This window comes from Coenobita brevimanus, chromosome 117, assembly GCF_032717465.1.
Source record: "Coenobita brevimanus isolate Jiangsu-jjx chromosome 117, ASM3271746v2, whole genome shotgun sequence".
Classification (NCBI taxonomy): domain Eukaryota; kingdom Metazoa; phylum Arthropoda; class Malacostraca; order Decapoda; family Coenobitidae; genus Coenobita; species Coenobita brevimanus.
Window position 1 is genome coordinate 4,594,036 of NC_137070.1, and position 14,888 is coordinate 4,608,923.

A 14,888-nucleotide genomic window follows, 5' to 3' on the forward strand; every position below is an offset into this window, starting at 1 on the left:
AAATTCTTCCTCAGTGCCAGAGACAAAGTCTAAAAGAGGCAAAAAAACGAGCAAAACAGGCGAAAATCGTCAAGAGTAAATGAACCAGAGTTCAGAGCTCGAGCGAAATCGGCCAGACCTCCTCACCTGACAGAGTCTGAGCTAGGAGTGTCGTCACCCGCCTTGTTGTGTAATATTCTCCCCACACATGGTGGGGAACGGGCAAACAAAGAGCCCGTCACGGTAAAAAGCAAAATAAAAAAAGCAGAGAAAAAAAAAAAAAAAAAAAAAAGTAAAGTAGAGCAGAAACGGCAGCCAGAATAAAGACGAGGCAAGGGCGGCAAACAGGCAAGGGGCAACTGCAGAGGATGGAAGTGGGCAGTGACTGATGGAAGGCAGCAGGATTAAGATAGCAGTCTGACTGCGATGTAGTGGACCAATGCAGCCCTAGGTGGATCAAACTCGACGCCCTCACGGATCACGGCTTCCTGAGATGGAGAAAGGGAGTTGGAAAGATACACCTCACGGAAATCCTTGTACAATTGCCGATAGACATGTGGCAATGTGTCCTGGTCGTTAATAGGATCCGTGAGGTTGTATAAAAGTTCTTCTAAGTCCGTATCCGTGCGGGCGTCGAGTGTAGGGATGTCAGAAAGGGGCGGTAGAAGAGCCTTGAGGCGGCGTGCGACAGTGGAGGGGTCAGCCTTGTCCTTCCCCCCTTTCTTCTTCGATTTTTTCCTCTTCTCCTTAGGTGGAGGGGGAGAAGAGGGGCGAGCAATGGCAGCAGGCGGTGGTGGAGGAGGAAGAGGAAGAGGCACCTCCTCTTCGTCAGGAGCAGATGGAGAAGTCAAGGAGGGCGGCTCTGCTTCGTCCAGATGGACGGAAGGGACGGGAGAAGAGACACGCTCCCCCTCAGCTCCTGACGAAGGGAGGTGAACCTCCACGACTGTCTCTCCATGCTCTAGTTCCATGGCCTGTATCGGTTCCGGGTCGGTAAGGAGTGGTTCGGTAGTGGTGGTGCCAGTCGCCCTGTTGAGAGGGGCATCCAGCCTCAGCCGTTTCCGCGGTGTTGTGCGGGGAGGTGGAGGCTGCGGCCGCCGGGCCTGACGCTCCTGACGAGGGGGGTGACGAGGATCGCGGGTGAAGCTCTGGGGGATAGTAAGGCGTGGAAGGCCGTTCTCCTTAAAGATTTGAGGAAGGAGAACAGCCAGAACCGCCTTACTACCCCCACTAAAAGCTTCAGCCGTCGCGATACACATCGCAACGAGTGTGTTAGTATCGCCAGAACTCCCAGGACCCCTAGGCTGGCGTCTCGGGGCCGGGGGGCGGCGCCGTGCATGAGCAGAGCCCTGCACGGCAACACCACCCGGTCCAGTGACATCCGTAGCCTCGGGACCCTTGGCAGCCTGAACGATACGAAACTCCACTGTCTCCCCATCGCCAAGAGAGCGCTGGAAAAACCGTGGATTAGGTACAGCGATCCCAGAGACGTGGACGAATACATCAGAGCCAGTGTCCTGGCGCCTGATGAACCCGTAACACGCTCTCACGTTGTACCACTTCACGGTTTCCCGGATGGTGGAGGCTCCTGACGGCTCGGATCTGCTACTGGGTGCCCCCCTCAACGGGTCGAAGCAGTGAGCAGGTGAAGCAGGTGTCTCGGTCGGCTCGGGCATAGTGGCGACTGGCCAGGCCAAGCACAGTGGAATGTCACCCGCCGTTTTGTTTGTTTGTGAGATATTCGTCCCAGTTTCCTGGGACACGGGCAAACAGAGAGCCCGTCAGAGGTGCGCACTACTTGTGCGAACTTGCTTTATCGAGGTGGAGGGTAATTCCTTACCGTAGTAAGTAATATATTAAATGGAGCATTGGCAACAATGCCAGCAGCGTCCCGAAAAACATCACCAGTACGGGCTAGCGCCAAGTCGAGCTCAGACCTGAGCCTGGTGGTGGCTGGGCAGTCCAGAAGATAATGCAAAAGGGGCTCCTCACAGCTGGCCAAGCAATGTTCACACGGGTCTGGCTCCATACCCCTAATTTGCTTGTAGCAAGGAAACCCAAGACGCAATCTTCGAAGTCGGACTACAATAAAGTTAGGTAGTCCTGGGGGGAGCGACAGAAGGGAATACAACGTGGCAGTAGCATACCATTTTGCAGAGCAAGAGCCCTCCGTGACCCAGAGTTGATGGTCCTCTTGGGATAGTCTTCCTATGGTGGCAGTAAGAGTGCGGATGAGGTGCGAAGGACTAGGGCGTAATGGGAATGTGATGTCTGGGAGATCGCAAGCTGAGCGCGCCGCGTCATCAGCACGCTCGTTGCCGCTAATTCCCACATGTCCCGGGAGCCAGTGAAGATTAATCGTTGCGCCCCTATGGACAAGGAGTGATGCAAATGTATGAATCGCTGTTAGGAGAAAGACGTTGTCATGCAGCGAGAAGGATCGTAATCTCTGAATGGAGGAAAGAGAGTCTGTGTGGATTATGACTCGACTGCGACGATGGTGGTGAGCATGGCGCAATGCACCCAGGATGGCCGCAAGTTCCGCCTGGAAAGCAGATATGCCTGAAGAGAGTCGCCAAGCTTCCACTAGTTGCCCAGAGACAAAGGCCGCTCCAGCTGCGCCATTAGGGGAAACAGAGCCATCAGTGTAGTAGATGGCTGAGTCTGGTGAGGCCAGAGCTGCCACCCTACTGAGACCCTCCTGGCGAAGGAGTGCTGGAATCAAGGAGCGGGGTTTAGCCTCCGATGGACCAATAATATTAAAAAGAGGAGGATCCCATGGCGGTGGATCAACGTATCCAGGAAAGGGAGAGTCGGGATCTTGACAGAGGCTCGCAGCAGCTCCCAATCCATGGATGGCAGCGGCTGTGGTGCGGGCCCAGTCACGCTGAGGGGCCGGCTCGGGTGGGCGGCAGAGAAGGCGTTTTAGGAGGGCAGAGACAGGCAGGTGAGGCAGGCACTGGATCAGCTTCAGGGTGACAATTGCTGCTCGTAACACAATGCGATGGGCCAGAGATGGCAGCCCACCCTCCATATGCAGATTGACCAGTCGGGTCCAGCGTGGAGCACCCAGCATAATGCGGAGGGCATCATTCTGGATGACCTCCAGAGATCTAGCGACTGGCGGAGCAAGGCCCGTCAAGCAGATGGCGCTGTAGTCTACTAAGGATCGGATGGCGTGAATATAAAAGGTCCGGAGGACAGAAAAAGATGCCCCCAAACTCCGCCTGGAGAGGTATCTGAGAGCAGCCATTCGGGTGGAAGCACGCTCCCTCAGATACCGTACATGGCAAGCAAAGGTGAGGCCCCCATCTAGCCAAACCCCCAGATACTGGTGGACGGTGACCATGGAGAGCTGATGACCTCCAAGCAGCAGTGGAAAGTCGGGGGGGCGGAGGCCAAAAGGCAGACACTTCGTCTTAGCAAAGTTGATTTTAAGGCCTAGCTCGTTGCACTTTGCGTGCAACCGAGCAAGGGCCAAGTCCGCCTGTTTAAAACAGTCTCTCCGTGTAAACACGAGGGCCAGATCGTCAGCGTAACAGAGTAGAGTTATGCCAGGCCCATATTCGACAAAAAGGAGCTCCTCCATCAGGACATTGAACAGTATAGGGCTCAAAACGCTTCCCTGGGGGGTGCCATTGGTATGCGGGTGAAAAGGGGAGAGGTGCCCCTGAAAGCGGACCCCCGCAGTGCGGTCACTAAAAAAATCCCGGACCCAGGATATGAGCCTGCCCCCTACTCCCCTGGCCGCAAGAGCTGCCAAGATAACGGTGGGGTTCGCCAGTTCGAATGCCTTCTCGAGGTCGAGGAAGATGGCCATCCCCCGTCCGCCCCTCAGCTCCCCAAGGAATGATGCAAGGCAGTGGGTGGCACTCCTGCCGGGGTGATATGCATAAATCCTTGGGTGCAGCGGTCCCAGCCGCCAAGCAAGACGAGCCCGTACAACCCTCTCAGCTGTCTTTGCAAAGCAACTGAGCAGGGAGATGGGGCGCATGGCAGTGGGATCGCGAGGTTTCGGAATCGGGTGGATGCACGCCATCTTCCACGACCTCGGTAGACGCCCCTCAGACCACGAGAGGTTGAGCAAATCAAGCAGACGCTCTCTACCGCAATCACCAGCATGACTTAAAATGGAGTACGTGACCCCATCGAGCCCCGGTGCAGTGTCCTCCCGGCGCCTCAGCGCTTTTGAAGCTCTCCGCTGGTGATGGGACAGTCAGCGGGGTCAGGTGTATTGCACGCCGTCTGAATGGCTGCAATGCGAGAGGCGGACAGCTGCACTTGTAAGGCTCGGACAGACTGCGGGAGATTGGAAGAGGCTGAGCGGTCAGCGAAATGCTGGGCAAGACGGCTGGCCTCAGCAGCAGGGTCAGGGTGGGAGGGCGGACGAGGAGGACGTGGATCGGAGATGGACCTGATTCTCCCCCACATCTCACGGAGTGTGGAGTGAGAATCTAGGGTGCGACACCATCCGATCCACGCCTCCTCTTTAAGGCGACGCTTTTTGGCAACCACATGCCGAGTCACAGCAACCAGGTACCGGCGGTGCGGAGATGTTCGGCGCCGCCGGTACTGCCTGCGTGCTGCATTTAGCCTATGGTTCAATTCCCTGACCCTGTCGCAGTAAAACCAGCCGTCCCGGTAGCATCCCGCCGAGCGCCGCTGCAATGGAATGGCAAGAGAGGCAGCGTGCGAAAAGATATTCGCTGCTTGATCTGCCCGGCTCTCGAGGTCTGAGGCGGGAGAGGATGTCGCAAAGGACGCCGTGAGAGCACGGTCAAAGGCCGCCCAATCCGCCTTGCGTAGATCCCATCGTGGTGTGGGAGGCGGGGGGGGGGAGGGGGGCGAGCGGCAAGCCAATAAGAGTAGCGAAGTGGTCACTCGCGAAGTGTGGGTGGAGTGACCATGACGCCAGGCCTGACAGAGGGGTTGAGATAAAGGAGAGGTCGAGGCGACCTCCTCCAATATGGGTGGGCTCTGTCGTGTCGTTTAGGAGGGAGACACCACCCATCTCCTCCAGAAGTAAAGAAATGTGCCGTCCTGCCTCATTGGACTGAAGAGGCGATGACAGAAGGGCGTGGTGGGCATTGAAGTCGCCCCCAATGTACACGGCCCCCCTGGCAGCTTGGGAGAAAAGTTCCCCCAACTCCAGGGTGCTCCTTTGGCTTCGGTATACATTGTATACCGTCAGGGGCGACGTCGCCAGATGGAGAACCACGCCCTGAACCTCCACATCAGGTCCACAGAAAGGAGGGGACTCACAATCCGTGCACGCGATGTGGTCCTGGACCAGAACGGCACATCCCCGTGTAACGCCACGAATATACGGGAGGAGATGGGTGGTGTATCCCGAGAGATGGAAAGTGGAATGGCCTGGGAGCAGGGTCTCCTGCAGGAGAATGACATGAGGGCGGTCCCGTGCGGCCGCCTCCTGCAAAAGGGGGAGCTTGCTCCGTGCTCCCAAGCAATTCCACTGGAGGAGCCTGAGAGAGCGGTCTACTGGCCGTCCGGCGACAGTTGCGGACGGTCGTTCTCCTGCAGCAGTGGTGAGGCCCTGTCCATCACTTTGGACCCTGATGGTGGTAGGGTTTGCCCTAAACGATGACGCTGACGAGGCAGCTGTGCGGTGGAAGACTGAGCATTGGGAGGTCGTGGCTTTACCCTCTTGGACGGGCGAGCTGTCCTGTGCAGTGTGGGACGGGGTCGCCCTGCCGAACGAGCTGGGCGGCGAGGGGACAGAGGAGCACCTAGGCTCGCCATCTTCCTCTCGATCGCCCGGTCCACCAGGCGATTGGCAGCTTCGGCAAGAGGCTCGGTTGGGAGAGGGATGTCGAGGGTCGACGCTATTGTCTTCGCAAGGGTCAGCGCCAGCTCCGTGGCAAAGGTCCTGAGCTCCTCCGTTGTCAATGAGATCACCGGAGGAGTAGGAGCGGTTGGTGAACTGGGTGTGGAGCCTGGCACTGGTGGCGGAACAGTCAGTGGCTGGCTGGTCTCTACAGGTGGAAGTGCTGGCGAGACAGGCGGCTGCTGGCGGTGGACCTCTGCTGTGGTCTGGACCACAGTCAGGGCTGAGGGCAATGGAGGGAACTCCTGGTCGCTGAGAGGTGGTGGGCGCTGGATGAGAGGGCGGCGCTGTTGGCCCCAGATGAAAGTGCCAGGGGGAGCTGGAGTAGCGCTGGCGGCCTGGTTCTCCTGCACAAACGCTACCTGCCTCTCCCGACCCTGGTTCACTCGGTGAACCCTCGCGGGGCAGCTGGGGTGCCAGGCGTGGTGTCGCCCGGAGCAGTTGGGGCACTTGGCCGCAACTGGTTGTTTTTCCTTGTACCGCTGGAGGCACTCGGCCGTGTCGTGGCCGCCACTGCACATGCCACAGATGACGGGGCGGTTGCAGTTGGCACGGTGGTGCCCGTAGCGCTGGCAGCGGTAGCAACGGAGAGGCTCCGGGGTGAAGGGGCGAAGGTGATACGTTCCCCAGTTCCCTAGGTCGATGGAAGGGATCAGAGGACCCCGCAGGGTGACAACGACCTGACGAGTCTCTTCCCGGGTCCGCGTTTTCTGGCAGCGGGTCGCCTCTTCGACCTGAGGGTGGTGAAGGAGGATCTCCACAGGCATTCTCAAGGGATAACCCATGACAACTGCCTTCGTCGACTGTTGGCCAGGCATCAGCTCGACTAGTTTCACAGGGCAGGCCTCGTCCTGCATAGCTGATCTCAAGAGGTCGTAGGCTCCCTCGTCCTTCGGCACCAACACCGAGCTGCCATCTCGACCTATCAGGTTGGAGCAGCGTAGCCCTGGCAGGTGACGCTCTAGTGCAGCCACGGCGTCGTAGCTCGTCGCATGGCCGTCCTGTACCGGCACACAGAAAGCTGGAAATGCAGAGCGGGGAGGCGGACGCACAGCTACTGACACGGAGGGACGAGCAGCAGTGGGATCCCTGAGGGGAGGCCCAGTGCGTACTACCGGAGAAGGGCCGTTTCCCTGGCGAGCACGCCTCGATCCCTTGCGTATCACGGGGGTGAAACCCTCATCTTCCTGCAGAGCGGGATCAGCAGAGGGGGGGAGCTGAGTCGCAGCAGGAGCCTCCGAAGTGCCCTTGGTGGAAGAGAGAGATGGTGGAGCAGGTACAACCTCCTCCATAGCCTCATGTCGGCGGGCCGCCTTGGCAGAGCGGGTAGAGTCACCACGCAAGCGAGGTGCCACTCTCGTAGATGTTGGTGTAGAGGGGTTAGCGCCCGCGGCCTCGTGAGCTGACGAGAGGGAGCTCGAGTCAGAGCAGTGACGCTCCCTCTTTGTGCCTGTGGCAGGGCACGGGATGGAGGGCCTCAACTGAGGAAGCGGGAGGCGGGAATGTCCCTGGGGCCTAGGGATGCTGGATCCCTTCATGCTCACCGGAGCAGGCCAAAAAACTCGGTCAAAAGCACACACACACACACACACACACACACACACACAACCACTCAAAAAAGACAAGCAAACAAAAAAAACCTCAAAAGTGGCCAGGTCCCTACAGTGACGGGCAACCTATGCTCCCCGCCCTCTAAAGGGCGATGGGAGGCCCCGCCACTGCCCCTTTCGGGTCTTCCCTAGTCTAACAGAGCCGCCCTCACCGCCTCCTATAACCAGGCCCTTAAGGCCCCCCTTCATGGAAGTGCCCTAACGGCATCCCTTCAGGGTTCGGCGTCGTACTACGGTGAGGGACACTAACGGCAGGCCAAAAAAAAAAAAAAAAAAAAAAACACCCACACACACAGTCACAAACACACACACACTCCCACCCACACCCAGGCAATCTGAGACTAAGTCTCAGAAAAAACCTGTAAACCGAGAGAAAAGCTTCCTTAGTGCCAGAGACAAAGTCTAAACTGGCAAAAAACGAGGCAAAACCGGCGAAATTCTACACGAGTGAACGAAACAGTGTTTAGAGCTCGAGAGAAAACGGCCAGACCTCCTCACCCGACAGAGTCAGAGCTAGGAGTGGTCACCCGCCTGTTTGTTTGTTTGTTTGTGAGATATTCGTCCCAGTTTCCTGGGACACGGGCAAACAGAGAGCCCGTCAGAGGTGCGCACTACTTGCGCGAACTTGCTTTAGCGAGGTGGAGGGTAATCCCTTACCGTAGTAAGTAATATATTTAATGGAGCATGGGCAACAATGCCAGCAGCGTCCCTAAAGACATCACCAGATCGGGCTAGGGCCGAGTCGAGCCCAGACCTGAGCCTGGTGGTGGCTGGGCAGTCCAGAAGATAATGAAGAAGGGGCTCCTCACAGCTGGCCAAGCAATGTTCACACGGGTCTGGCTCCATACCCACAATTTGCTTGTAGCAAGGAAACCCAAGACGCAATCTTCGAAGTCGGACTACAATAAAGTTAGGAAGTCCTTGGGGGGGCAACAGGAGGGAATACGACGTGGCAGTAGCATACCATTTTGCATAGCAAGAGCCCTCCGTGACCCAGAGCCGATGGTCCTCTAGGGTCAGTCTTCCTATGGTGGCAGTGAGAGTGCGGATGAGGTGCGAGGGACTAGGGCGTAGTGGGAATGTGATGTCTGGGAGATCGCAAGCTGAGCGCGCAGCGTCATCAGCATGCTCGTTGCCACTGATTCCCACATGTCCCGGGAGCCAGTGAAGGTTAATCGTTGCGCCCCTACGGACAAGAAGTGATGCAAATGTATGAATCGCTGTTAGGAGAAAGACGTTGTCATGCAGCGATAAGGATCGTAATCTCTGAATGGAGGAAAGAGAGTCTGTGTGGATTACGACTCGATTGTGACGATGGTGGTGAGCATGGCGCAATGCACCCAGGATGGCCGCAAGTTCCGCCTGGAAAGCGGATACACCTGAAGAGAGTCGCCAAGCTTCCACTAGTTGCCCAGAGACAAAGGCCGCTCCAGCTGCGCCATTGGGGGAAACAGAGCCATCAGTGTAGTAGATGGCTGAGTCTGGTGAGGCCAGAGCTGCCACCCTACTGAGACCCTCCTGGCGAAGGAGTGCTGGAATTGAGGAGCGGGGTTTAGCCTCCGATGGACCAATAATATTAAAAAGAGGAGGATCCCATGGCGGTGGATCAACGTATCCAGGAAAGGGAGAGTCGGGATCTTGACATAGGCTCGCAGCAGCTCCCAAACCATGGATGGCAGCAGCTGTGGTGCGGGCCCAGTCACGCTGAGGGGCCGGCTCGGGTGGGCGGCAGAGAAGGCGTTTTAGGAGGGCAGAGACAGGCAGGTGAGGCAGGCACTGTATTAGCTTCAGAGTGATAATTGCCGCTCGTAAAACAATGCGATGGGCCAGAGATGGAAGGCCACCCTCCATACGCAGATTTGCAAGTCGGGTCCAGCGTGGAGCACCCAGCATAATGCGGAGGGCATCATTCTGGATGACCTCCAGAGATCTAGCGACTGGCGGAGCAAGGCCCGTCAAGCAGATGGCGCTGTAGTCCACCAAGGATCGGACTGCGTGTGTATAAAAGGTCCGTAGGACGGAAAATGATGCCCCCAAACTCCGCCTGGACAGATAGCGGAGAGCAGCCATGCGGGTGGATGCACGCTCCCTCAGGTACCGAACATGGCAGGCAAAGTTGAGACCCGCGTCAAGCCAGACCCCCAAGTACCGATGTGCAGTGACCATGGAGAGCTGATGGCCACCGAGTAGCAGTGGAAAGTCTGGGGGGCGGAGTCCAAATGGCAGGCACTTTGTCTTCTGGAAGTTAATTTTTAGGCCTAACTCAGCACACTTGGCATGGAGCCGAGAAAGGGCCAAGTCTGCCTGTCGGAAACAATCCCTTCTTGTAAATACGAGGGCAAGATCGTCTGCATAACAGAGGAGGGTGACGCCAGGCCCATAATCGAGAGATAAGAGCCCCTCCATAAGGATATTAAACAGGAGGGGGCTGAGTATGCTCCCCTGTGGCGTGCCATTTAAATGTTTGCAAAAGTGTGAGAGGTGCCCCTGGAATCTGACCCCTGCGGAGCGATCCGTAAAGAAGTCCCTGATCCAGGCTAAAAGCCTGCCTCCCACACCCCTGTCTGCAAGGGCAGCCAGAATAACTGTAGGGCTGGCTAGTTCAAACGCCTTTTCAAGGTCGAGGAAGACGGCCATCCCCCTTCCCCCTCTCAGTTCCCCAAGGAAAGACGCGAGGCAGTGAGTGGCACTCCTACCATGGTGATACGCGAAAATCCTTGGGTGCAGTGGTCCCAGCCGCCAAGCGAGACGAGCCCGCACAATCCTCTCAGCCATTTTTGCAATACAGCTAAGGAGGGAGATGGGGCGCATGGCGGTAGGATCACGAGGCTTAGGAATCGGGTGTATAACAGCCGCCTTCCACGACCTTGGCAGACGCCCCTCAGACCACGAGAGGTTGATCAGATCAAGTAGGCGCTCGCTGCCGCAATCCCCAGCATGTGACAGCAGTGAATACGTGATTCCGTCCAGTCCAGGCGCAGAGTCCCCCCTGTGGTGCAGTGCTTTTTGAACCTCCCCGCTGGTGATGGGACAATCAGCTGGGTCTGGCCTATCACAGGCAGCCTGAACTGCCGTGGCACGAGCGGTGCATAGCTGAGCCTGTAGAACCTGGACGGATTGCGGGAGATTGCTTGAAGCAGAGTGATCCGCGAAGTGCTGGGCGAGGCGGCTGGCCTCTGCGGCAGGATCAGGATGCGAGGGCGGCCGAGGAGGACGTGGATCGGAGATGGACCTGATTCTCCCCCACATCTCCCTGAGTGTGGAGTGAGCATCTAGGGTACGACACCATCCAATCCACGCCTCCTCCTTGAGGCGGCGTTTCTCTGTGGTGACGTGTCGCGTGACAGCCACCAGGTACCGACGGTGTGGAGATGTGCGACGCCGTCGGTACTGCCTGCGTGCCGCATTTAGCCGCCGGTTCAATTCCTTGACCCTGTCGCAGTAAATCCAGCCGTCTCGATAGCACCTCGCGGATCGACTCTGCAGGGGAATAGCAAGAGAGGCAGCCTGTGAAAAAATACTCGCCACCTGATCTGCTCGTCTCTCGAGGTCTGAGGCGGGAGGGGATTCAGCAAAGGCCCCAGCTAAGACCTGTGCAAAAGCCGCCCAGTCGGCCCTACGGAAGTCCCACCGCAAAGGAGGGGGCGGCGTCGGTGGGAGTGGAGCAGTCGGCAGAGTGACCTCTAGGGCAAAATGATCACTGGCGAGGTGTCGGTGCAGCGACCATGTTGCCGAGCCCGCAAGGGGGGAGGACACAAACGCCAAGTCCAGACGCCCTCCGTCAATGTGTGTGGCCTCGGTGGTGTCGTTTAATAGGGAAACATCACCCACCTCCTCCAGTATTAAAGAGATGTGTCGTCCTGCATCGTTGGGCCGAAGAGGCGAAGAGAGCAGGGCGTGGTGGGCATTGAAGTCGCCCCCAATGTACACAGCTCCCCTGGCAGCTTGGGAGAAAAGTTCCCCCAACTCCAGGGTGCTCCTCTGGCTCCGGTATACATTGTACACCGTCAGGGGCGACGTCGCCAGATGGAGAACCACGCCCTGAACTTCCACATCAGGTCCACAGAAAGGAGGGGGCTCACAATCTGTGCACGCGATGTGGTCCCGGACCAGAACGGCACATCCCCGTGAAACGCCACGAATATACGGGAGGAGATGGGTGGTGTATCCCGAAAGATGGAAAGTGGAATTGCCTGGGAGCAGGGTCTCCTGCAGGAGAATGACATCAGGGCGGTCCTTTGCGGCCGCTTCCTGCAAAAGGGGGAGCTTGCTCCGTGCTCCCAAGCAATTCCACTGGAGGAGCCTAAGAGAGCGGTCTACTGGCCGTCCGGCGACAATTGCGGACGGTCGTTCTCCTTCAGCAGTGGTGAGGCCCTCTCCATCACTCTGGACCCTGATGGTGTTAGGGTTTGCCCCAAACGATGACGCTGATGAGGCAGCTGTGCGGTGGAAGACAGAGCTTTGGGAGGTCGTGGCTTTACCCTCTTGGACGGGCGAGCTGTCCTGTGCCGTGTGGGACGGGGTCGCCCTGCCGAACGAGCTGGGCGGCGAGGGGACAGAGGAGCACCTAGGCTCGCCATCTTCCTTTCGATCGCCTGGTCGACTAGGCGATTGGCTGCTTCGGCAAGGGGCTCTGTTGGGAGAGGGATGTCGAGGATTAAGGCCACGGTTTTGGCTAGGGTCAGCGCCAGCTCTGTGGCAAAGGTCCTGAGCTCCTCCGTTGTGAACGAGATCACTGGAGGAGCAGGAGCGGTTGGTGGACTTGTTGTGGAGCCAGGCGCTGGTGGCGGAACAGTCAGTGGTTGTCTGGTCTCTGCAGTCGGAGGTGGTAGCGATACAGGCGGCTGTTGGTGGTGGACCTCGGCTGTGGTCTGGACCACAGTCAGAGCTGAGGGCAATGGAGGGAACTCCTGGTCGCTGAGAGGTGGTGGGCGCTGGATGAGAGGGCGGCGCTGTTGGCCCCAGATGAAAGTGCCAGGGGGAGCTGGAGTAGCGCTGGCGGCCTGGTTCTCCTGCACAAACGCTACCTGCCTCTCCCGACCCTGGTTCACTCGGTGAACCCTCGCGGGGCAGCTGGGGTGCCAGGCGTGGTGTCGCCCGGAGCAGTTGGGGCACTTGGCCGCAACTGGTTGTTTCTCCTTGTACCGCTGGAGGTACTCGGCCGTGTCGTGGCCGCCACTGCACATGCCGCAGTTGACGGGGCGGTTGCAGTTGGCACGGTGGTGCCCGTAGCGCTGGCAGCGGTAGCAACGGAGAGGCTCCGGGGTGAAGGGGCGAAGGTGATACGTTCCCCAGTTCCCTAGGTCGATGGAAGGGATCAGAGGACCCCGCAGGGTAACAACGACCTGACGAGTCTCTTCCCGGGTCCGCGTTTTCTGGCAGCGGGTCGCCTCTTCGACCTGAGGGTGGTGAAGGAGGATCTCCAAAGGCATTCTCAAGGGGTAGCCCATGACAACTGCCTTCGTCGACTGTTGGCCGGGCGTCAGCTCGACTAGTTTCACAGGGCAGGCCTCGTCCTGCATAGCTGATCTCAAGAGGTCGTAGGCTCCTTCGTCCTTCGGCACCAACACCGAGCTGCCATCTCGACCTATCAGGTTGGAGCAGCGTAGCCCTGGCAGGTGACGCTCTAGTGCAGCCACGGCGTCGTAGCTCGTCGCATGGCCGTCCTGTACCGGCACACGGAAAGCTGGAAATGCAGAGCGGGGAGGCGGACGCACAGCTACTGACACGGAGGGACGAGCAGCAGAGGGATCCCTGAGGGGAGGCCCAGTGCGCACTGCCGGAGAAGGGCCGTTTCCCTGGCGAGCACGCCTTGATCCCTTGCGCATCACGGGGGTGAAACCCTCATCTTCCTGCAGAGCGGGATCAGCAGAGGGGGGGAGCTGAGTCGCAGCATGAGCCTCCGAAGTGCCCCTGGTGGAAGAGAGAGATGGTGGAGCAGGTGTAACCTCCTCCATAGCCTCATGTCGGCGGGCCGCCTTGGTAGAGCGGGTAGAGTCACCACGCAAGCGAGGTGCCACTCTCGTGGATGTTAGGGTAGAGGGGTTAGCACACGCGGCCTCGTGAGCGGACGAGTGGGAGCTCGAGTCTGAGCAGTGACGCTCCCTCTTCGTGCCTGTGGTAGGGCACGGGATGGAGGGCCTCAACTGAGGAAGCGGGAGGCGGGAATGCCCCGGGGGCCTAGGGATGCTGGATCCCTTCATGCTCACCGGAGCAGGCCAAAAAAAAACTCAGTCAAAAACACACACACACACACACACAGACACCTCACACACACAACCACTCAAAAATCACAAGCAAACAAAATACAGAAAAAGAGGCCAGGTCCCTACAGTGACGGGCAACCTATGCTCCCCGCCCTCTAAAGGGCGATGGGAGGCCCCGCCACTGCCCCTTTTGGGTCTTCCCTACTCTAACAGAGCCGCCCTCACCGCCTCCTATAACCAGGCCCTAAAGGCCCCCCTTCATGGAAGTGCCCTAACGGCACCCCTTCAGGGTTCGGCGTCGTACTACGGTGAGGTACACTAACGGCAGGCCAAAAAAAAAAAAAAAAAAAAAAAACCACCCACACACTCAGTCACAAACACACACACACACTCCCACTCACACCCAGGCAATCTGAGACAAAGTCTCAGAAAAAACCTGGAAAGCAAAAGAAAAGCTTCCTCAGTGCCAGAGACTAAGTCAAAACTGGCCCAAAAACGAGGAAAAACAGGCGAAAATCGTCAAGAGTGAATGAAACAGTGTTCACACCTCGAGCGAAATCGGCCAGACCTCCTCACCCGACAGAGTCTGAGCTAGGAGTGGTCACCCGCCGTTGTTGTTGATATTTTCCCCACGACGTGGTGGGGAACGGGCAAACAAGAGAGCCCGTCACAGAAGAGGCGAAACAGCTCCCAAAATGGAGCAAAGCAGGGACGAAGACGTGCAGACAGGGCAAGGGCGGCAGAGGAAGGGAACGAGGCGGCGATGGATAACAACCCGATGATCGTGGAGGCAAGGGGGAGAGCGGTAGACAGCGCGGCGCCGATGGAGAGGACGCCGGCATGCTCAGGTCGAACCCCCAAACGACTCGATGATGGAATGCGGCTGGCTGCTCGGATGTTAACAGAGGGCAGAGAGGGACGAGAGAGCGATGGACAAAACGGCGCCGATGGTAAGGGCGCCGAAGCTCAGGTGGAAGTCCCAAACTCTGCCCTCAACCCCCATCAGACTCGCTCCAGCTCTCCACAGCAGCAGGTGGTGGCGTGGAGGGTAGGCCCGGTCCCGGTGGTCACGTAGGGCACAACCCTGGCCAAGGTCGTGTCGGAGGAATGGCGGTCGGCCATGGAAAGGGCGGACGGCCTACATCTCCTGGTGGGCTGACCAGGGCACTCCCAAGGATGGAGAGGACAGGCCCGCCCCTTGGCTGGTGCGGCTGCTGTGGAGAGCTGGTCCCGCCGGGAACAGCGGTG

The 14,888-nt window shown here is 58.4% G+C and overlaps 1 protein-coding gene across 1 annotated transcript; it reads right to left on the reverse strand.

The window, feature by feature from the left end:
• Nucleotides 1–383: 383 nt before the first annotated feature.
• Nucleotides 384–1,655, reverse strand: LOC145419172 (Y-box-binding protein 2-like). The gene is made up of 2 exons (XM_080287412.1): nt 1,245–1,655; nt 384–467 (listed from the first exon to the last, which is right to left on the reverse strand). The coding sequence occupies exons 1-2, from the start codon at nt 1,653–1,655 to the stop codon at nt 384–386; spliced, it is 495 nt and encodes a 164-aa protein (XP_080143538.1).
• Nucleotides 1,656–14,888: the final 13,233 nt, after the last annotated feature.